The following is a 23,525-nucleotide window of genomic DNA, read 5'->3' as shown; positions in this document are numbered from 1 at the left end:
TACATCTACATGGGTCTAAAAAGGACAGGAACCAAAAGTGACATTCACAGCCATATCAAAATTCTAGAAAGGCTGCTACCATTTATTCAAATTACCTTTTCCAGATATTGAATGTGTGACAGAATAATCTATTGCACCCTTTCAATACCACAAACACTGTTATTTTAGAATTCAAAGATTTAGCCATGTTAGTCTCTAGAATCAGTATGGAGACCTTGTAGCACCTTTGAGACTAACAGAAAGAAAGAAGTTGGCAGCATGAGCTTTTGTAGACAAATTCTACTTCCTCAGATGTATTTGGACAAATGCATCTGAGGAAGCGGACTTGTTTACGAAAGCTCATGCTGCTAACTCTTTCTTTCAGTTAGTCTCAAAGGTGCTACAAGATCTCTCAACATATATTTATGTTATTTTAGATTTATGACAACTGTTTCACTGGAAGCCAAAGATGAGAAACCAAAGCTCTTAACAGACCAGGCATTGGCAGTCACTAGTTTTATTGCATTTCTTATTTGAATTATTGTTCAATGCACTAACCTTGTTTGCTTGAATCAAGTGAAAATCTTTTCCGTAAGCCTTCAGCCCTTGTTCAAAGTTTCTACATTCTTCTTCTGTCCAGACAGATAATTCCTCTGAATTAAAGGAATATAAAAATGTATATTAATGAGCAACAAAAGCAAGTAAATAACATATATATTCAGTTTTTAAATCACTAATAATTGTCAGATTGTTTCTAATTCAGATATAGTGCCAAGGTAAATTTGAGGTAAATTGTATTTATTATCTACAGTCTACCCAGCCTTGCTTCCTTTTTATCTAAATTGGGGGAAAGGCTGCCTGAGGTAGCAGAATGCAGCATGACATTATCTCCTTTTCCCATGTACCTCTTGCATAGAGAGAAGCCATTTGTCAGCAACTATTTTGTAAGTGAATGGAGCCAAGCAGTAATTTTCTTGATAATAAAAGACATTTTAAAAAAGAAAGATATAAATACCTCGGGCTGCTTTTACATTAAATCTTAATCTTCTTAATGCTTCTTCTGTTTCAAAATTACATTTTACCAATTCATACAAAGCCTGGGAAAGAAAAAAAAGATCTAAATGATGAACTTCTCAAGCTTTTCCAATTGTTTAAAAACAGTATGTTAGAGTATTTCCAATCCTAGTATATCTAATAAAGGTTTTGCTTGTACTCCAACTGAATCCAGCACCGAAGATAAGCCAAAATATAATTAGACCATGAGTTTTATTTTACTGGTGGGAGTGTCTCCAAGTGGAGTAAATCTCAAAACACTCCTACTGTCGAAAAGGGAGAGGAGTAATCTTGGCTAATTCGGCCTACTCTAGCAGTCCCACACTGTTCTGGGGAGTCCCCCAACCCTTTGGAACAGATCTGCAGGAGACATATAGTACTGCAGTGGTAAAAAGGAATTTGTGAAGTCTGTCTCCTCCTTCACTGAGCAGAAAGGTTCTACTGGATTAAAACCTTTCATTAGCAGAAAAAGCTTTTCCACCTGCAGGAGACTTATGCTGAATCCAACTCTAAAACAAAAACTATTTGTCCAATTCAGCCAAACTATGGTAGACAGAATAAAAGGAATATATACCATTTTATTGTTGCCAGCACCTTGAGGATTTTCATATACCTGTTCATTGTCTTTAATGTGAGACCCTTCAGGTATTGCATCTATTCCTCTTTCCTCTCCTGTTCGTCTGGAGGCTTCATTAAGGAACTCAATCACTATCTCTTCAGTCAAGTAATCTGGATTCCACAGCAACTGGTCATCATTCTCATAAACTAAATGTAATATATATATATATATATATATACATACATTGTCTAACAACATTTAAACTTAAAAAGAATATAAATAAATATGTATTTCTTTTTCTTTCACCTTAATTCTAAATCAGGTGGGCAACCGAAGCCAAGGTGGGGGCAACTTTCCAGACTGGACAAGTGCTCAAAGGGTGCACTTTTAGTATTTTACTACTTATTAATTTATTTAATTAAATTTCATTAACAACTAAAATAATAAAATTGTATTATATTAATTATAAATTAATTATAAACTAAAACAGATGAATATTTCACAAGTCATTCTCTGAATTTTTATTAATTACAGGATTTTAAAAATTTCATAAAGCTTTCACAGTAACTTGAGGCAGGAAACTGACTGGAAGTTGGGACTCTGAAAGTAAAACTTTATGGTTATTAGTGCTTCAGAAGCAGAGGGTCACTTCCCTGTTGAGACCTAGAGATAGCTAGCCAGGAAACTATACGAAGGAAAGCCATTGCCTATGTAAGTTATATAAGTGTCTGCAAAGAATTGGTGACTCCAATCTTCAGGCCATATAGTTACAGAAGTTACACCACATTGGTTTCAATTTACTTCTAACTAGAAATACATTGGATTGTGCCTTGGACATGGTTCTTACAATTAGTTTGACACAGTCATGTCACTGCGTGGTGACTTTTACCCATGAAATTTGTGTCAAAAATTACAATGCCATATTCTGAAAGCTGCTAGGTTTCCCCAATAATTTATATGAATGTTTCACACCTTTAAAAATCCATCAAACTACCAGTTAAGAGCAATTTAAGTTTACCTCTTTCATTCTCTTTGTACTTGGATATACCAACTGGAATTTCAGCTTGAAACATTGAGCCCACCATGATTTCCTATTTTGAAAAATAGCAAGGCATTCCTTAGTAATCACAGACAAAATAACTATAGCTATTAGTAAGAAGATGCAGCTGAGTTCCAGTGAAGAAAACAACAACAACCCATTTTTAAAAACTATAAAATTAGTATTTCTACAATTGTTGGCATCTTTGACCAATGGAAACAATCACTTTGTAAGCAAATCTACATGTATTCACATACAACAGCACTCAAGGGAAACATGGACTCACAAGTCGGATGATAACAAACCTTGTTTGTTGATTACCACACGGGTAATCTGGGTAAACAGTTAAAAACACAAGGAACTCCAAAGGAAGGGAAGGGCTATAGTTCTGTCCAAACCTAACTACTCTCATGCCACTTCTGGAATCAGAACTACAAACCTTTCAGATTTTGATTTTTTAAAGGGAAGACAGTTAGTTTTGACATAATACTGCTGAGCTCTTGGTTTGTTTAGCCACTCATCCTACTGAGGGGAGGCCATCATATGCACATTGCTTATGGCTATGCTAAAATGTTTGAGAACTCTGGCGTATGGTAACACGTAAATATGGCCAGTACACATGCACTCCTCATTAAATGGTGTACTTAAAAAACAAAAACAAATTATTTTAAATGCCAACCTTCTCCATTTAATGAAATAAATATACTGTACCAAGGCAGTATTCACTGCTTAATCTGAGAACCACCTATCAAGTAACATCAATTCTTTCCCAACAGTCAGTTTTTCTCAAAATTACGCTGCTTTGCCAAACTTGATAAAACAGGGAGAACAGAGGCAAGTCATTTCAAAGTAGTTTGGATATGACACAGTCCTATCACTAGTGAAACATGTTCCACAGTTTAGTTGTGACAGCAGCTCAGTACTCCTTTATGGTCAGCAGATATTAAACTACCAACTTCAGATTTTCAATATAAACCCTCAAAAGGAAGAATACTTCGCATTTAAGTTAGGGCTATATGGTTCCCTTTATGTACTGTAGCCTAAATTTAGGAATGTGAGAATTTTCCTTAAAAATACTGTGGTCTCTTGGATGCAAACACAATTTACAAGTTTGATTATAGTATATATATCCAGCCTGTGATATCAACCTCAAATTCAATCCTCAACGTGTGTTTCAAAAATGCTTTAATCTCTCCAACAGGTTGGGATTATCCCTTGACAAGAAGGAACTTTGAGCACAATGTTCAAGAATGCTTTCCTGAAAATTTTCTTTGACTAACAGTCTCAAGGTAATTTACATAATAGGCATATATGCTTATGCAGCTTTATCAGAAGGCAACAAACATTACCTTTTTCCAGTCTTCTGAAGGAATATAATCTTCGTCTTCTTCAGATTCCTCTTCTATTTCACTATCTATACAAGAATATTAAGATCTTTCACTTAAATCTTGATAACCACCCTCAACCACATTCCTCCAAATAAAGTCTATCCTAGTGACATTTCTCAAAGCCAAATCTGGTTGGTTAATTGAACACTGAAGTATGATGTCACAACTACTGAACTGAACACTGAACTATGATGTCTATGTGAACAATTACGGCAGAGATTTCCTTACTGAGCAATACTGAGAACTGCAACAAGTAAGCAGATTTCCATGTTTAATAAAGCCCTGTATACTCCTATGTAGTCATTTTTTTAAAAAGCTGAAAAGTTTATATATATAGTAACAAGTTTAACCAGGAACAGTGGCAACAGTTATAAAAAGCATGACATTCAGTTTTCAAATTGGAATTTTTTGAACATTTACATTATGTTTTGTTGAAACCATGTTACTAGCTGGCAGAGACTTGAAACATGTTAAAAGAAAACCAGGTCCTGTTATTGACAACACTTTGTTCAATACTTAATTATACTACTAGAGAAAAATCCGAACCTGTCTTATCTGCTTGAGATAACCAAAAAAAGAGATCACAAGCTTTTATTTATATTAATCCCATTTTATTGTATCATCTGAACCCAACAAACTTTGGCTAATCTTAACCTGTTTTAAGAACTTCAAGCATGACGAACATCATACATGTGTAATTTGACTTTCACTGCTGCACCAGCACTACACTAGCAGATTGTCTAATGTTTCTTTTGTTATAAAAAAGACTGCATGAACAAAAATCACATGGCAGTGAGAAGCAAAATACTGCTGATGGTCACACACTAGTCTAATCCAACTTAAATTCACAACCTGAAAGTTCTTTATCCTAATAAAAATTTAAAAGTTGCCCTCCCACTGCAATAAACAAAGCTTGGGAATCTCAGAAACACAGAATGTCTGTCTGTCTACCAAATCATCACAAGCCCAGTCAAAAGTTTTGGTAAGAAATACAATCCAGTCCTGAAACATCACCTCCAAATAGATCAGAAGGTTAAAATGTGAACTGTGCACCCCTCATAATACCCTTTGAGAACAGCACATAATTGTCTCTCTTAAGCATGATTTTTATAATGATCAGTCAGTCATAATTCTATCAATAAACCAAAAGTCCAAAGGAAAACTCTTATTAAACCAGAAGAGCAAGTTACTGCATCCTTTGTTTTAATCTCAGCCTCAGAATGCCCAGTTTTGTTGCCCTGGAATGTTTCTGTCCAAACCTGTAGCTTTGAGTGGGGTTCAGCAACTTTGTATACTCTTAGGCAGTATTTGGTGTGACCAGGCATGTTGTTTGGTTCCAAGGAACATAGGCAAAACAAACCCAGCCACCCCACAAATACATATGTAAAAGAATTTAAAAATGAAAAGCTAAAGGAAGAATTCATAGACCAAACTACCCTAACCTTGCCATGATCACAATTTTTTTCCTATTTAGAGTCTTTGTCACCTTATGATAATTAAGGAAATAAAAGTATAGGGCTGTATTCTTAGGATTCAGTGATCTTATGATTCAGTCATCATTTCTGCTCACACTTCTTCATAGCTTTAGAACAGAGCAACACAGAAAACAGGTTAGGTAAGATGATGTGGGGAGGATGCCCACAAGTGAATATGTCTTAGGGCAATTTAATACTAGCTCAAATCAGAGTTATAGTATGGCTGGGGTAACAGTGGCCTCAGGATGAACTATACCAGGTTTGAACCACACAGAACTCCAAAGGCAAATTCAAATCAGTTTTGAATTTTTATTAGAGTTAATAATCAACACACACAAGCACACATATGCTCATACACACACACACATACACAGGAGCTAGGGAAGCAAAGGTCGGAGACGGGAATAGGTTTGAGGCCTTGCTAACAATAATATGTTACCAACATGGATCTTGATTCCAATTGATGGGAGTATGGAACGGAGAAGAACTCAATAGCCACTGTGGTAAGGGGGGGGGGCATTAACCAGAGTACTGAGGAGCCTAGCCTAGCCAAACCAACAGAGTGCCTGTCTGCTTGCAAACTGCACCCAGACTGAAGAAGGGCTATTTTACTAGCTGTATATATAACCAGAATTGTGTCTTGGGGGCAGAAACCAAGCCTTGAAAAGATTAGAAACTCTGCTAAAAGGTTTCCCGGGGGGGGGGGGGGGGGGGTGTTTGGTCTAGAAGCGGATAGCTGGGTGATTGCTGTAAACTAGACAAAGGGATTTGTCAGTGCTTCCCTGTCTGGGGTTGTTTGGAGAAATCACTTCTGGCCATGATCCTCTCACTGCCCTCTGTAAACAAAAGGGATTAAGGGGACTCAGGAAATCCCTTCAGGGTGGGTGCCTTCCGGACCCTGGCTAGCCCTAACTGGTTTCTCCATGTGTGAGCAAGTCCACAGCAGGGTCATCCCCCAGCTTCCCTTTTAATAATGATTTGATATAAAATATGAAGGGAAATTGGAGGCCTGGTTCCAGGTTAACAATAATGTGAAAAAAGCTAAGCGATATTATTAATATTCATATTTGTGCATACTGCTTGGGCCATAGGCAATATCATGAAAGCTTTAGTTTCTCAGTTCTCCAAACAGAAACTCTCTGAACCACAGTTTAATAGAAGGCATTTTCCTGAAAATTAATTAAGATAATGCTAATTAAGTCCACATTTCACTAACAAGAACCACTAGTCTTGAACGTTTCTAACATAACACAACCATGAAGGGCAGATTCCACAATCAGGAATCAGGGTTTAATTTTGGGAAAGTATGATCTGGCCACAATCTTGACAAATGTGTAGTCCACGTTGTTTTTTATTCTCAGTCAGCATCCTTCACTGCCCTACAAGATGCCTTTAAAAACCTGTAAGCTTAAAAAAAAAAAAAGGGGGGGGGAGGCATTCTGTTCTTAAGGTGGACATTTTAAAATTTCTATTGTGCATTCACAATGAACAACCACTGTCTTGGCTCATAAAAATTATACCAATGTCTATATATGGATGTTTGGATTTCTCTCAGATCTAGGGAATGCATCATATGTATTTCAAATTTATCACATGACCCTGATATCAGGCTACAAAATACATCACGCTTCTAGTTCTCAAGAGTATCTAATGAAGACCAACACACGAAGCAGTTTACTGTTAATCCTTCAGTTTACTGACAAGAATCCTTTATGGTAACATGTATGTATAAGCACCACTGTTATGGTGCTTATGCAGTGAATCCTGGGCTGATCTGCCCCATCCTCAACTACCAAAAAGTAGTAAATGTGATTGATGGGAGTCTATTCCCATCATTTGGGAAGTTGCTAGCTGCTATTTCTACCCCCTTCTATGAGTGATCTCCAGTGTGAGAGGCAAAAGCTGGTTCCCTGTCACAATTCCCCCTCATGCCAGAGATTGCTCATGTGAGTGGGTAGGACCATCAGCCAGCTGCTTCCAAAGCAAGAGGGGGAACAGACTCTCATTGATCACACTGTTGCCCTGTAAGTGGGGACTAAGGGACTTTCAATGTCTCTACGCAGCACCTACACAGGGATTATAAATATATAAACAGTCACAAGTGCATATCTTTAGGTTATACAATTGTAACTGCCATAGAAGATTCCAGTCATTATCACTATAATTGTCCCCTCATTCTCTCTTTCTTATAATTCTATGATTTACCAAAGAATTCAATATTCTACTAAATTCCTAAACTGTGTCTATGCACTACTGAACAAAAACCAAAAGCAAAATAAAAGCAAACACAAATATATTGTATCATTCACCACGCTTGAAAAACCTTATGAGAATACCCAAACATTGAGAAGTATTTGAAAACATGCTTAAATGATAGGTCTTAGGACATTAAAAAAAACATACTTGCATCAAAGTATTTACAGCGGCGTGGGCGAATTATCTCTTGTACTACAGACGGTGCTGGATCATCATTGGAAGACTGTGTCTCATCTTCCTGACCTGATGAATCCTTTATGGCCTCCTCCTTATAAAGATGGAAACAAGACAGCAATGATTTTTCTTATTTCAATTTGCCCCCTTTTGTTTGATACATATACAAATATAGATTCATCATACACTAAAAATCCACTGTAAAAAAAATGAAAACTTTAAATCTAAAAAGCAGCCCTGGCACTCTAACATTGCATTACCTCCACAGTGAAAGCTCTGCCTCACATAAACACCCATCTAATTTCACACAAGTAGAACTATGAAGGCCTGTAAAAAGTAAATCCAGAAAAAAATGGAGGAGACTAGAATGGAACATAAACTGGACTGTTTCTCAGGTGGAAGAACTGGAAACCCTGGAGATCACAAAAAACAAAACTAAAGACAAACCCTCCAGTTGAATATGTTCTCTTTTGGAATTACAGTCAGCCCCCTGTTTTCGCAGGGGAACCGTTCCAGACCCCCTCACGAAAACGGAATTTTGAACATATTCAAGCCCCATAGGCTTGAATGGGGGTGCATGCCTGTGAGTGGCTACAGGCACGCGCTATGGGCATACCTCTATTTTAATACCCTCCACTTGCTCCTCGTGAGTAAGCGAGGGACATGGATACGAAGTCCACATGAACAGAGAAGCATCTTTAGTAAAATTTTAAGACAAGGTTTTAATCAAGCAGAATATCAAGAACTATGTACTGTAGTATGAAGATTTTTATACAAAACAATGTTCAGAATTAGAGAATAGTAATTCCTGTGCATAAGAGCCACTGTAGTGTTGGTTTGAGTGGTGAACTAGGTCACTGAGAGACCAGGATTCAAATCCCCACTTGATCAGAGTCATCATGTCAAAAACAACTTGAAGGCACACAACAACAACAACAACTCCTATGCATACATCAGATATTTATAACACTAATATCCAAGATGTATTTCTGAACTTAATGAATTTTGCCATTTTCATGACAGGGGCATACCTGGAGAGGGTTTTTTTGTGTCTTAAAATATACACTATTGCAGCATTCAATATTTTCAATGTTGAATAAATCTTATATCCACATATACTGTTAGTCCTTTTTCTGCCCTAATATTTTTGTTGATGTCGGCCTTCAAGTAATTTCTGAACTATGGCAACCCTAAGGTGAACCTATTACAGAGTTTTCTCAGGCTAAGAGTGTGTAACTTGTCCAATATCATCCAGCAGGTCTTCATGGCTGAGCAGGGATTCAAATCCTGGTTTCCAGTTTCAGTCCAATTCTCAAATCACCACATCACAGTGGCTCCCTCTACACTAATAGTACACTTTATTTTGTTTATTGCAAAATGTGTTTTCCCCCTACTTCTCAGATGACAAAACCAGGATACAAGTGTTTAGCTGGCAGAAAAAGTTTGCAGCTCTCTCTTTATAATATGTTATATTCACAGTTTACTTCCAAAAATGGCATGCTTTCATATTTTTAAATTTCCTAAATATGCCAAGCAGTTCAATTGAATATGGTAATTTCTTACCTATGAACAAAACATTTCATTGGCTAAAGCAGTACAATATTTTTGAGTTTCACTGCAAATAAGTATTGTGTATATGTCAATTTCCCCCACATTTCCAGGGTGGTTTTGCTTGTCTGAAACTCCCTGTCCCCATTTTTCAGTGGCTTCAAAATTTCTAGAAATTTTACATCTTCATCCACAGGTTCAAGCCCAAGAACTGACTGGGAGGCTAATAGCGTTAAAGCAAACTGTCCTTAATAACATGGTTTTTATCAGTATTTACAATATAATTCTACCCTTTCTCCAGTGAACTCAAGGCAACATACACTGCTCTCCTCCTTCACACTTTATCTTTCACACAACTCTTTGAGGTAGCTCTGATTAAGAGACCATCAGAAGTTAAAATAACATGTTAAATGGAACAAGGACACAATAAAGGGAACTAGTATGTATGATATTAACAAGAGTAATATATTTGAGTCTTGGCAGCAATTGGCCATTCTTGTTAACCACAGTATAATAAAAGGAAATATGTACAAATATATGGCCAAAGATTTCGCAGCCGTAGTTGAATGAGATCTGTATATTTACACTGGTCAAAGACCGAATAAATTTTATTACAAGAGATCTGTATATGTCTGGAAGATAAAGCTTCATCAACTGGTAGGAGATGTGAATACTCAGTCACCTATTTGGATAGACGCTACCAAGAAACCAGTGTGTCTTTATTTTGCCCTGGGTAACAGATGTGAAATGTGGTAAAAGGACTGATACCCCTAACTTCCTCGAGCATAAAGTGAGTAGAAACTGAGGGATTTGACTTATTCAGCTGCAAAACAAAGAGCATTAAAAATTGAGAAATTTTGAATCTGGGCCATATACACAATGATGAGCAGAGGGACACTTAGCTGCTTTCAGAACACTTAAACTCATATTTTTAGACAAAAACTCAATACATCACTAGGTGAGGCTGAGGTGCTCTGGGCAGGCCTTTTCTCTAAGAGGAAGTGAACAGGAAGTTCAGGGTCACTTTTTGTTGTAAGATAGGTCTCTCTTGGGTCTGAAATAGCCTGGAGGACCAAAATCATGGAAAATTGTCTCCACACCCCAGAGGTAAAATTGAGGTAGCCCTCTGAGATCTGCTGGGGTCAACACAGGCTCCTAACCTGGTATTTTCCCACTCCTAGGACTCTCCAATAATCCTCCTGCAAAAGCAGGAGTGCTGCAGGAAACAGCAGCTGTGCTGGACAAAAAGAATAATTTTGGGCTGGCTGCACCAAAGCTTCAATAGAATTTAGTCAATAAGAGAATATTAGGGAATGAATGGAGGAATGGGCTTTCCAAGGAAACAAAAACTAGTGAGTTGTGTTCCAAGACTGCTCTGCTAGAAAAGCAGGGGAATTAAGCATTCCCTGAAGTGGCAGAAAGACTGGTCTTTAGGTAACTGCAACAACAGAGCATCTGGTGTGCATGTTGGTGGGCATCATTTGTAAGAAGAAATTCTACTATGATTCAATTGGTCCATGGGTTGTTGTCTCTGGCAATGAGAGCAAGGGATCTCTGGATCATAAGATGCATGAAAGACACACAGCAAATCTCTGCACCCTTGCTGAATGTGCTCTGCCCTGCTTGTTAATAAATGTCATCTTATTTGGAGACTGGAATATCTGTATGGAAATTATTTTGCTTTGCTCTATATGACACTGCCTCAATGGTAACCGTTAGAAGTATATAATCCATTGTGGTCCTTAAAGAAGGAAATTACAAGGATGGAAAAACTGCTGAACTGAATTATATTCACAAATTCTAATCCATCAACAAAGCCAATGACTTCATGACATGCCATATTAATACAAGAATCCTAGCTACTCTACATATAACAAAAGGAATCTTCTCAGAGAGTTTTGAATCCTGTATCATATTACAGAGTCCTTTGAAAATTTAAGGATAAGGGTCATGATTTCCATCTTTCTGAGTTCCATTACAGTCAATCCCATTCCAACAACTGTGTTAATACCATTTACAGTATACCTGAGCATTTATCACTTTGTACTGCATCCAAAGTGGGTCTATTTCCACGAAAGCTTATGTGAAAATAAAATCTAGTTAATTTTAAAGGTCCTGACACACCTTCTCCCTCTCCCTCTCCCTCCCCTTCCCCTCCCCTTCCTCCTTTTCCCCCTCCGCTTCCTTGCACACAGTGAAACAAGGAACCAGTAAGAATGGAATCAATAGATGGGAGAGTATTGAACCAAATCATATAGGTCCATTTAATGGCAATTAAGTTTCAAGTAATGTATTGCCACACAGAGAAGAAACCGAAGAGGTCACTAACAAACATTGGGGCACTATTATGTGGGATTCTTCTTGGAGGAATTACAGCCTTTCTGATACAAGACTGGCACTGGTCAGAATTGTGGTTATCAAAACCATGGGAACACTGCTGTTGTTCCACTTTGGGACCTAAAAGACCTAGCAAGCATGACCAATAATAGTGAGGCTAACCAGAACAGTTTCCCTGGTTAAGAACTACTCTTCTGAAGTGAAGAGCTATAACTGCTGTTGTCTTATCAGCTTTATGAACCTGCTAGGGAATAGGAAACCCATCTGCCAAAAGGAGTTGCTGTACTATGGGCAACATAGTATGAGAACTTCTGGGATCTCAGGCCAGTCATCCAGGACACAGAATCATGTTTTTCTAGTAAGTTGTCAGTTTTAGCCTTAGAATGTCTACTTCAAATAGAAGGGCCAAACTGTGATGCCTCCCTTGACAGTTCATCATCATCAGAAGACAAACTAGGCTTACCTTTGGAAAAGCCACATCAGACACCTGATAGCCAGCCAAATCCCCAATTCAGCAGGTCAGGTCCAGTGCAGGAAGAGAAGTTGGAGGTGACACCCCCCCCCCCCGTCCCAGAGAAAGGTGAAGGCTTGGGCATCTGGTTCAGAGCATCTCCTGCAATCAAGGCATCAGAAGGAGCACAACTGTGTAATGTTCTCCCTCAATACTGCCGGGGATCTAGGTGTTGGCTGAACAGGCTGCCTGTATAAGGAAGTTGCAGCCACCAGCTACCTTGCTCAGTACAACTTTTAGTCTTCCTCTTGATAGCTTAGCTTGTGCAACTGTGTTTATTGGATTTATGATAAAGGACTGCTTAAGGACTGGGCAACTGGATCTTTGGAAACCTGACACAGATTTACAATCCCTGGACAGCTTGAGGACTTGGCTACCATGACTCCCTGGAAATATGACTCAGACTTACAGTTTTCTTAACCCAGGGCTGTTTTGACAATGGATACCTCTTGCTTCCACAGCTTATTGGCTTGGGAGATCTGAATCTTGTCTGAGGTTTAGAGCAGCCCACAAACCTCCTAAAGAACTGCTACTCAAAATGCTGGACTGGTGCCAATCCACAAACCATGAGCTGCTGGTTTACAATGAGTTTCAAGAAAAGAAAGAAAAAGTTGTAGCCCGGAAATATAAATAAAGATTTTATTTTATTATTATCATTTTCTCCTAGAGGAAATGTTGATAAGCTAACAGGGTTGCATGTTTGTATCTCAGATGGCAAGGGCTGCCAAACAGCAGAATCTTCTGCCAAAATGTCTAACCATCTGCCTTCGCTGGTTGTTTAGAATGGGATCTTTTCTAACCCTTAGTCCAAGAGGCCTCTACCACAATTGAATTTAGTAGAGAGTGGGCAAACAGGAAATACACCCCCTCTTGTTGGGTTTTGTACAAATGCTCTAGATAACTAGAAATTGGAGGAACAGAAGCTGGCTTAACTCATGACTGTGATCAGAACTTTCAAAGTTGTCAACAGGGGGACAGCAGCTGGTTGGTGTTGAAGTGTCTAACATTTGGAAGACATGGTCAGACTCAGGTAGAAGTGGATTCGTCATATATTCTGCTCTGGTCAGGCCCCACCTGGAATATTGTGTCCAGTTCTGGGCGCCACAATTCAAAAAGGACATTGAGAAACTGGAGCGTGTCCAAAGGAGGGCGACTAAAATGGTGAAAGGTCTGGAAACCTTGCCCTATGAGGAACGACTCAGGGAGCTGGGGATGTTTAGCCTGGAGAAGAGAAGGTTAAGAGGTGATATGATAGCCCTATTTAAATACTTGAAGGGATGTCATATTGAGGAGGGAGCAAACTTGTTTTCTGCTGCTCCAGAGACTAGGACCCGGAGCAATGGATGCAAGCTACAGGAAAAGAGATTCCACCTCAACATTAGGAGGAATTTCCTGACAGTAAGGGCTGTTCCACAGTGGAACACACTTCCTCGGAGTGTAGTGGAGTCTCCCTCCTTGGAGGTCTTCAAACAGAGGCTGGATGGCCATCTGTCGACGATGCTTTGATCTGGATTTCCTGCATGGCAGGGGGTTGGACTGGATGGCCCTTGCGGTCTCTTCCAACTCTATGATTCTATGATTCTATATCCAGATCAAGAGATTTCACCATACAGAAGAAAATATCTGCAAATAATCTTAAATCATCAGGCAGACAAAGAGGATTGATATCTTCCACAGCTGCTGTAGATGAGGATGTGCGAGAACAGGTGTTGTTGAAGATCTGGTCTCTGATCCACAAGCATTATCTAAAGAATCAGGTGAAACATTCTCTGGGAAATTGACAGATCAGTGGTGTGTTGAAGTTGTACCAATGGTAGTAGTAAGTATAGATGATGGAGGAGTGGAAGATGAAGGCACTGTGACAGCATAAGGTAATGATGAGCATGGAATGATGCTGGAGATCAGAGCAGTAAGAATGGTTGATTTTACCAAAGAAGTCAAAGGTACTGTGACTAGAGGAGAAGAGAGAGGGGCCCTGGATAAGGTGGCCATAGTTCTAGGCAATGGAGACAGAGGGTGGTGATGTGACAATGGTGACTGATGCCTTCGTGGAAGGGATGGATGCACAGGTGAAGAATGCCAAAGCAAACACTAGGGTAGGTAATTTTTCCACTGCAAAACTAGTACCCAAGATTGTGATTGTGAGGTCTAAAATAAGAAATGCAGATGGAACAGTTCACAATGCTATTATAAGTTGTTTTTAAAGTTGATGGCAGTGCTAGGGAAGCCATCCCCAAAGGAGACAGCACCAATATGAACAGGAATATTATTACTAAAAAGGGAGTCACAGCTGGAATAATCAACACCTTGCCATCAAAGTGGTAGATGCTCCAGAAATGGCAGGGACAATCATCAGTAGACCTCTTAGAAGTAACTGCAAATTTTTTGAGTCTTTCATATGGCAGCAGAGAAGACTCACTATGGCCATTGCCAAATCAACATTCTACTTATCATAATAACTCTTCTCATGATAACCATACAGATTTCAGCTTCTCCTGATCTTCACTGTGAGAGAGTATGAAATCTTCAGATTCTCCCCAGCCTCTTCTGGTTTCTTTTTTTTTATTATCATCCTCTGCAATAATCTCAACAGCCATTCTGTTCTTAGCAACTGCTCCCAAATGAATAACCAAACTGCCGTTCATAGTTCATCAGTCAGATTTTAAATAAGTAGCATTTAATCACTTCACTATTATTTAAAAACTAAGGAGTAATCATGGAATATTCACTGTACAAGCAATCCAGTTCCATCTTTAGCAATACCAGTTCCATCACTTATAATGCAGAAACCACTTTCATACAACTAGTTCAAAACCTACAAAAGTTTCATTTTAGTAGTTATTTGTCATCCTAATGTTTCAACACTGTAACCCTCTACGGTTCCCCCCAAAAAAGTTCTCTAACATTTTACAATTCTAAAAAAGTTCCTATTTTCAACATGAAAAGGCCACTGCATCAGTCACAGAAAGTCACTGATCTCTGTGCTTCCATGAAAATGCGTCTAACCTATTTGATTGACCTTTTTCTCCCATACAGACCTGCCTGTGTTTTGAGATCTGCTGGGAAGGCTCTTGTCACACCAATCTCACCACTACACCTGGTGGGAACATACAAGAGGGCTTTCTCAATGGATACCCCCATACTCTAGAATTCTCTTTCCAGACAAGTTAGACTGGCACCCTTCCTACTCTTTTTCTGCAAGACAGGTGAAGACCTTTCTGTTTTGAAGGCTTTTGAGGACTGATCATACAAGGCCTGTCCTGCCTAAACAATGTGCTGATTTTCTATTGTTTTTTCTTTTTTGTTATGCTATTGTGTATTTTATGATTTAATTTTTAATTGGTTTTAATTTTCTGATAGTTTCTTTTTTAAATTTTGTATTCTGTGAATTTTAACTACTTTTTAAAATCTGGTGTAAGAATCCTGAACTGGGGAAGAGGCAGGATAATAATAACAACAACCACACACACACACAAACATGAGTTTCAGCCCATGTTATTGTAAATGTATCTCAAATTTCCACCTCCCCCTTTCCTGCCCATAGCCCAAAATATCTGACTTCTTATTATGAACAGAGTCCAAAACATTCTTGCAGATATGGTTCTTAAAAATTATATAGTCCTTCCTGCTACAGAGGAATATTTCACACATAACAGTGGATAGCAGAACATTTATTATAACATGAATTTTCTATTTAACGTGTAAGCTATCATTTCAGCTGCCTTACATACATGCTGACAGTGATCTGTGAGATTATACTATATATTCTATACTATATATACTAAAAAAACCCTTAAGCTTTAGTGAGACTGGGGTTTTTTAATAAAATCTAAGAATGCCATTAACAGCCTGACCAAGAAAAGATTTTCTTATTATTTCACAACTCTTTCTAATTATCTTGATAAATCTAGGAACTGTAACCAAGGGGCAGGACAGACTGCCCCAAAAGAGCAGCCTGCTGGCGGCCTTTTTCCTACTGGAGGGACGCCGCAGCCACCAGACCACACAGTGCCCATCTGGAGTAAAAAGAACCCGGAAAAATGGGTTCTTTTTATGCCGCTGGGTGTATGTGATGAGTGCGCTGCGCAGCAACATGTGGACGCTGCGCATCGCTTATGTCAAAATGTTGGTGTCTGTATGGACAGGATGCCACCATTATTACGCCACCAACATGCACTAGGGTTGGGGACCGTGCAAGTGGTGCACAGTCCCTAACCCTAAAATCAGCACCAACACGGCACATTTGGCTTGTCTGTTCTGGCCGGTCTGTAAAAAAAAAAAATCTTGATAGAACACAAGACATTCAGATGAAATTGGCAAGAGCTTGGAATTGGAATCTATATTTTAGGAATCACACAAAGGCAAGTAAAGCTTGCAACAAAGCCACATGTTCCAGGTCTATCATTTCATACTAGAAATGCTTTATTTGCATTATGACTATTTATTGTGAAGAATGAGCATAAACTATTCTAATTAAATAAAACTACTGCAAAACTCTAGAGTATTTAGGAATCTTTATTACAGATATAGCAATAAAATTAAATATTTTGTAGAACTGGTTATGGAGTAGAATAAACAAGTCCAATTAAATTATAATGCTTAAATATTATGCAAGGAACTATGCAACAAAGTATATGTATATAGGACAGATCCTACCTCCCCATACTTCATAAATTATTTTTATACTTCATACAAATTTTTGACAATGTTCTTGATGTTTTGCTAACTTGTAATATATTCTACTGTACTTTTAAAATCTAATATGGAAGGTCTGAAAAGTAATCTGCAACAAATTACTCTCCTCACCACTCACAGAAAAGAATTATATATCTGGTATTATCTTCATTTAAAAAAACAAACAAAAACACCACATTTCCTATATATAATAATACAGCAATCACACAATTCGCCACTTACCTGCATGCAATAGTTGACCTGCTAAATGCTCCCAAGTAACAAAAAACCTAACACAATTTCTACACACTCGGATGCTATCTTATGTGGCTGCCCCAAACATTAAAATTAAGGGGTCATTCCCACTGGCAGAATGAATCGCTTCCTGATTCGTTCTTGCCCCAGTTTGGAAAGTGATTTCAAAAGATCCCTTGTTTTTTCCCCCCTTACCCAGTGTTATCGCTTTTTTTAGCACAGTTGTTGTTCCTACTGGCAGCGCTGCTTCAAAATCCCCCATCAATCATCTGACGTAAGCCCGGCTTGGAATTTTTTTTTGGGGGGGGGGGTTGGAGGCTGAGAAAGTGTGACCTGAGATAGTGTGATGAGGAAGGGTCAGAGCAGCGCGATGGGGAGGAAGAGGAAGAAGGAGGCAGGAGGAGGAGGACGGCAATGGAGCAAGGCAAGGCGGGGGGGAGAGGAGGAGGAGGACGGAGGCAAGGACAGGAATGGGGCTTGGAGGCAGGGGGAGGGAATAGAGAAGAGGAGGAAGGAGGCAAGGCTGGGAACGGGACTTGATGGCCGGGGGGAGGGTCAATGCCACGGCAGGAAGGGAACGCTGAGGCCGGGGAGGAGAGCAAGGCGGGAGACACATATTTATATATATATATATATTGATAGACTTGTTTAGCAGCTACTTGCCTTTGTGGGAGTTGCTTGACCAATCTATTAATTTTTCGAATATTATTTTTAAAGGACTCATAAAGGCAGCACTGTGTGTGTGTGTGACATCTCTGGGGAGGGATGGTAAACACACACCCCTCTGCCATTTGTCCCTCCCCTCAGAAAGAATAGATTCTGATCTGGTGTTCCTACTTATTGGACATGCTTCAGAATTGATTCTTCTGAAAAGAACCTTTTTCAAATTGCTATCAAGAAAACCCATGTTTTTTGCATTTGCCTCACTTTATTCCAACTGGAATCGATCCAATGAGGATGATAATTGATTTCCAATGGGAACTTGGGTCATATAGCCCGAATAATGGTTCGCTTCAAATTGCAGTGGGAACAACCCCTAAGATTGGCATTTTGTACATCTCTATGTTCACAAGTGGAAATTCATTTCTTGGGTCCTCAGATTATATTTGAGATGGAAATACAAATGGACCTTGTGTCTACATGCTTCCCCACTATTTTTTCCCAATGTTAATAATATTTTGAAGGGGAAGTTAATGTCTGACTTCAAGATGAAAAAAAGATAGTGTGAGAAAGAAACCATTGGAAAATGCAGTCAGGGACATGTGCCTTGAAATAAGCATGGGTTCCTTCCTGATTAATTTCTTCCTACATGAACTGAGCTGCTCCCACCCCAGATACAATCTCCCAAATTTTTAACTGTCTTCTGTTCTTAAGTGTTAGTAAATCTTTAAAGGGCAGAAGAGAGAGTATACATGTATGGCCATGTATCCACCATAGAATTGTACTGGGTTTCCTTGTTATAATTCCACTGGCAGCAGATTTCACTTTGCCTTCTGACCTTTAAATTCCTATTTACCCCACTGAAAATATAGAAACTGGGCTTCAAATGCATGCCAGGTTTAAATTGTAATATTTATAGCAGCTTTGCTAGATAATGCCACTTTCCCAGAACATATATTCTATACTATATAGAATTCTAACTTATCAAAGACACTTGTTGGGGAACATGCAACAGGACAAACCAAGTTTTCAAATTAATAAATCTAACTCACTTTATTTTCTCCACTGCACCCACTGTTGTTATCATTATCTTCACCCTCACCCTCCTCCTCCTCCTCCTCCTCCTCCTCCTCTTCTTCCTCTTCAGGTAGTGGTACAGTGCCATCATAGCCATAAAGGCTAAGAAGCTCATGAATTGGCATATCACCTTCCTAAAAAGAATTAAAACAGGAAATTATAATAATTCCACCAAATTTTTATCAGTGTTGTAATCTGCATGTTGACTAATGCTCCCCCCAACCCTGGAAAGCAGATGTCAACCTATGTCCTTTGACTCAAGTCTACCTGTTTTCTATCTAAAACAGAGCAAAGAAAAGAGGAGTCATTGATGCAGTTTGTTACGGCAGCAGCACAGCAATCTGTGCTTCAAGGTCTAAAAGAAGTATGAAGGAACAATAATTCCTTGTGGTATATTTCCTACCATGCATAGTCTCTCCCTTCGCTGTAAATTGTAATGTTCCTCTGCAAACAAATGGCAACAAATACTTGAAGAAAAGCTTACAAATGGTAGAAGGTATCTTCTGAATGAAATAACTGTATCTATTTTTCAACATGCAAAGATATATCTGTAAAATCACATGTAAGCATTTTGGGGAGGGGGGAAACTAAGTTCATAATTTTACACAAAAATATTCCTGTGGTTAAAGCAGGGATACATTATATCTGCTATAAAGATTTATTTTAATAGATATTTTCCACTACTGAGACCAGCAGTGCATTATATATTTGATTGGGTCACAAATATGTTAATATCCTCTACCCTGCTCACCCTGACACCAATAAATACTTCTTTTTCTAAAAAATTACAATTGATGACTGCAGAGATGCACTAACAGAAGTTAATAAAAAAAATCAAGAAGAATGAAACAAGTGAAAGGAAACTGATAGCGGTGTTTTTCAATTCTTCGTGATTGGTAAGGTTTGTATATGTGGATTAATATGATAATGGTTTAAGGTTTTTCAAACCTTGGGGTGATGCTTTCAGAATATCATAAAATAAGTGTATCAGATGAACCAACTATTTATCATGTGCGTTGAATAACCTAATATGCAAATTACATTAATGACATGCAAGCATATGGAAATTAAACAGCATGTCAGCCCTAAAATATATCGAGGGCTACTCTCAATATTGAACAAACCATCCATGGACTATAGTATTCAGAAAGAGGCAGCTATATTGTCCATTCTATAACTGCTGCCCCCTCCCCCTGGATTCTTCTGACCTTCACCATCATGTCTTGTATGAACATCTTGTCATTTGATTGGTATGCAGTATTACACTATGAAGGAATTAGGACATGTGAAGAGACACATATTTCTCTGCTGCCATTTGCTACATACCAAAAAATATGAGGGAAGATGTCTGATAAATTAGATACTGTACCTACTGCCTAGCAGAAGGACCTGTTATTTTTCATGAACTTGGGGATGTTCCCATTGGTCCCATTCCCCAGCCAGGTTTGTCAATCCATTACTTTGATTTCAAGAAGTAAAGGATTTCTTATCATCACAGGAAATCATTAACAAAGAAATTAAAGGCAATTTTAACATTCAGTTCAACTGACCAAAAGTAATGATTTTTTTCAAATGTACACCTCTGTCTCAAGCATTTGCCAGTCAAACTCCTGACATAACATGGCTTTCTAAAAACCTGAAATCTATATCAAAATCCATAAAGCTATATGAAGATAAAAGTTCAAAATTATGCTAAGGGAAGGAACTTAATGTATGTGCATCAAATGACTTACTTAGAAATATTTATGGTAAGTATCCTCTGAACTGTATACTAGAAATACACACTATAAAACTTTTCATATCCCCTAATTTTATTTTCTGTAAAAAACTAAAAATACAAAGAGAGAGCACAAGAATCTTGTAAGATTCAATAAAGTGCCATAAAGAATCTCTCTCCCAGTATGTGAACTGGGACCCTGGCACGCTAGACATGAATCCTAACTCTGAAAGGCCTGTTTCAGATTTTGGGTGATAGAACTGATGGTCCACTTATTGCCACATAAAATTTTACATGTTTTTCTATCAAGACAGATGATCCAACAGGTACTAAGCAATCTTACTGTGTATTTTATCCTGCCTTCCACTGACACTTTTAAGTGCCACCACTCATGAGTTGCTGCCATGAGTGAATGATAATAACATCAACACAGAAATGCAAACAGAGAGAAAGAGAGAGAAGAAAATGTACTGATCTGTATATTATAGAGCAATGCTCATATTACGTAATTCAGGCTGCATGGAGTAGGACTTCCTTGAAGACTCCTCATACTCTTCACGAATGCTATCGTGATGTGATTCTTAAATACAACACTATATATATATATATATATATATATATATATATATCCAACAGTCATTGTAGTGGTTTGAGTGCTGGAATAGGACTTTGGGAGACAAAGCCATGGAAATCCACTAGCTGAACTTGGGCAAATCATACTTTCTCAGTCTAAGTGAAAGGAAAAGGCAAACCTCCTATAAATAAAATGTGGAAGAAAACCTGATGACAGAGTAGCCATAAAATGAAGTTAACTTGAAGGTGCATAAAAACAAATATTAAACTATCACACCATTTCCAAGATTTGCCCATATATTTGCATTAGAATGTAAGTATAGGTTTTGAAATTTGTTTAAAATGTTTTCTAGCATTTACCCTTGTAAGATCTTCTATTTCTGAACTGAAGTTTGTTTCACCTTCCATCATTTCTTCTTCTTCTAGTGTTCGTTCATCATCAAAATCATGAATCAACATGTCAGCTGTTGGGTCAAATTCTTGGTCATCTGATGTTGCAGACCCTCCTAAAATTTGATGAATAATTTTAGGGTTGAGCTTGATCATGAATTTGAGAACATCATTATTAATCATTTAAAATAAAAACTAATACAGAAATGAGAAACTTTTCTGCAAAAGGCACCTTTTTGTATCAGCCAAATAATTATTCAGGTAAAATATATTACGTAAAGTCTATCAGAAATCAAAGACTGATGATATCTGACAATGCAATCCTACACATGGGTATCACATATAGTAGCATGAATCAAGTCCTTCTAAGTTGAATAGGGCTTACTGCCAGTTAAAGAGTTATAGGATCACAGCGCAAGACTTATGAATACACCCTGTATTATAAATAGATATAATGTTAATTCATTTTTCATAAAACCATGCTATAAGCATCTTAGGGCCTATAGGGAAAAAATGATCTTAGGATGCTGCAGCATGCATCCAAAATTTCACCTTAGCAGTGGAGACAGCACATACTCATTTCTGGTGATGGGAAGCAAAGATATTAGAAGTATTTTTCCAAAGTGATCTCACTGTATCATTTTGTATCATTGTTAGTTCACTATACAAGCAGCATTTTCCTCCACCACTAACCTAAGTGCTTGTTCTAAGATCTGTATATATATCTATATAGATAGATATCCTTATCGCAGCTCTGCACTGACTAGTTACTGTAGTTTGGATCTTAAGAGCCCCCCCCCCCCACACACACATTGCTGCTCCAAAAGACCCCATAAATCTCAATGGGCATTTGGGAGTAGAAACATAACAGAATGGAGGGAAGCAACATCTAGGTGAACAGAAATCTCTTGGAAGTTATTTGGATATAAGCCATCCTCCAGTATTCAACTTAACAAAGGGAACAAAACCAGAAATATTCAATATTCTAATATTTTAGTATCGTATATTCCGGCGTATAAGACGACTGGCCATATAAGATGACTCTCAGCATTACAACTTAAAATAGAGTGTTTGAGATATATTCACTGTATAAGACTACCCCTCTCTTCCACGATAAGTCAGAAAGGAGCTGAAGGCACACAACAACAACAGCAGCAGCAGTGACAGAGGAGAAAGACGGGGGAGGAGAAAAAAGGAGGAGAAAGAAGAAAAGAAGGGGAAGAGGAAGGAGACTCCACTACACTCTGAGGAAGGAGTGTGTTCCACATTTGAAATAACAGCATACACAACATTATTTCACCCGCCTCAACAACTCCTCCCGCCCTTCCTCTTGGTGCATCTACACTTTAGAATTAATGCAGTTTGACATCACTTTAAGAGCTGCTGCTCCATCCTATTGGAATCTTAGAATTTGTAGTTTTATAAAGTCTTTTGCCTTCTCTGCCCAAAGAATGTGGGGGGGGGGGGGCGCTGCTCCAAACTACAAATCCCAGGGATTATGGATGGATGGAGCCGTGGCAGTTGAAGTGGCTCCTATTGGAATCAAAGCCCAGGAAGCTTTGTGCCAAATAGAAACGTGTTAGGCTGCAACTGCACTGCAGAAATAATCCAATTTGACACCCCTTTAACTGCCCTGGCTCAGTGCTATGGAATCCTGGGAATTCTAGTTTTCTGAGACATTTAACCTTCTCTCTCAGCAAACTTTGGTGTGACAACAAACTACAATTCCCATGATTTCATAGCACTGGGCCATGGCAGTTAAAATGGTATGAAACTGGATTGTCTCTGGAGTGAAGATGCAGCCTGAGTTGGATCCAAGACACACTGCAGAAATAATCCAGTTTGAAACTGCTTTAACTG

General features: G+C 38.4%; 2 protein-coding genes across 3 annotated transcripts in view; one reads left to right on the top strand and one right to left on the bottom strand.

The window, feature by feature from the left end:
- The window catches only part of SLC35D1 (solute carrier family 35 member D1), a 45,394-nt gene extending 40,929 nt beyond the window's left edge, over window positions 1–4,465 (top strand). Inside the window, exon 13 of the mRNA XM_042465947.1 lies at window positions 3,832–4,465. Coding sequence (XP_042321881.1) covers window positions 3,832–3,849 — 18 coding nt within the window. The 3' untranslated portion in view covers window positions 3,850–4,465. The remainder of the gene's footprint in view (window positions 1–3,831) is intronic.
- MIER1 (MIER1 transcriptional regulator) overlaps window positions 1–23,525 on the bottom strand; it is a 42,568-nt gene that overhangs the window by 6,161 nt on the left and 12,882 nt on the right. Inside the window, exons 3-10 of one of the 2 annotated variants that reach the window (XM_042465944.1) lie at window positions 21,636–21,781; window positions 18,961–19,119; window positions 7,897–8,017; window positions 3,980–4,044; window positions 2,610–2,682; window positions 1,646–1,797; window positions 995–1,076; window positions 538–632 (exon numbers count right to left, since the gene is read on the bottom strand). In XM_042465944.1, the coding sequence (XP_042321878.1) occupies window positions 538–632; window positions 995–1,076; window positions 1,646–1,797; window positions 2,610–2,682; window positions 3,980–4,044; window positions 7,897–8,017; window positions 18,961–19,119; window positions 21,636–21,781 (893 nt within the window). The remainder of the gene's footprint in view (window positions 1–537; window positions 633–994; window positions 1,077–1,645; window positions 1,798–2,609; window positions 2,683–3,979; window positions 4,045–7,896; window positions 8,018–18,960; window positions 19,120–21,635; window positions 21,782–23,525) is intronic. The other variant, XM_042465945.1, reaches the window with a different exon arrangement.

The sequence above is a fragment of the Sceloporus undulatus genome, chromosome 4, assembly GCF_019175285.1.
Source record: "Sceloporus undulatus isolate JIND9_A2432 ecotype Alabama chromosome 4, SceUnd_v1.1, whole genome shotgun sequence".
In the NCBI taxonomy this organism is placed as follows: domain Eukaryota; kingdom Metazoa; phylum Chordata; class Lepidosauria; order Squamata; family Phrynosomatidae; genus Sceloporus; species Sceloporus undulatus.
This window is presented reverse-complemented; position numbering and strand designations above follow the sequence as displayed.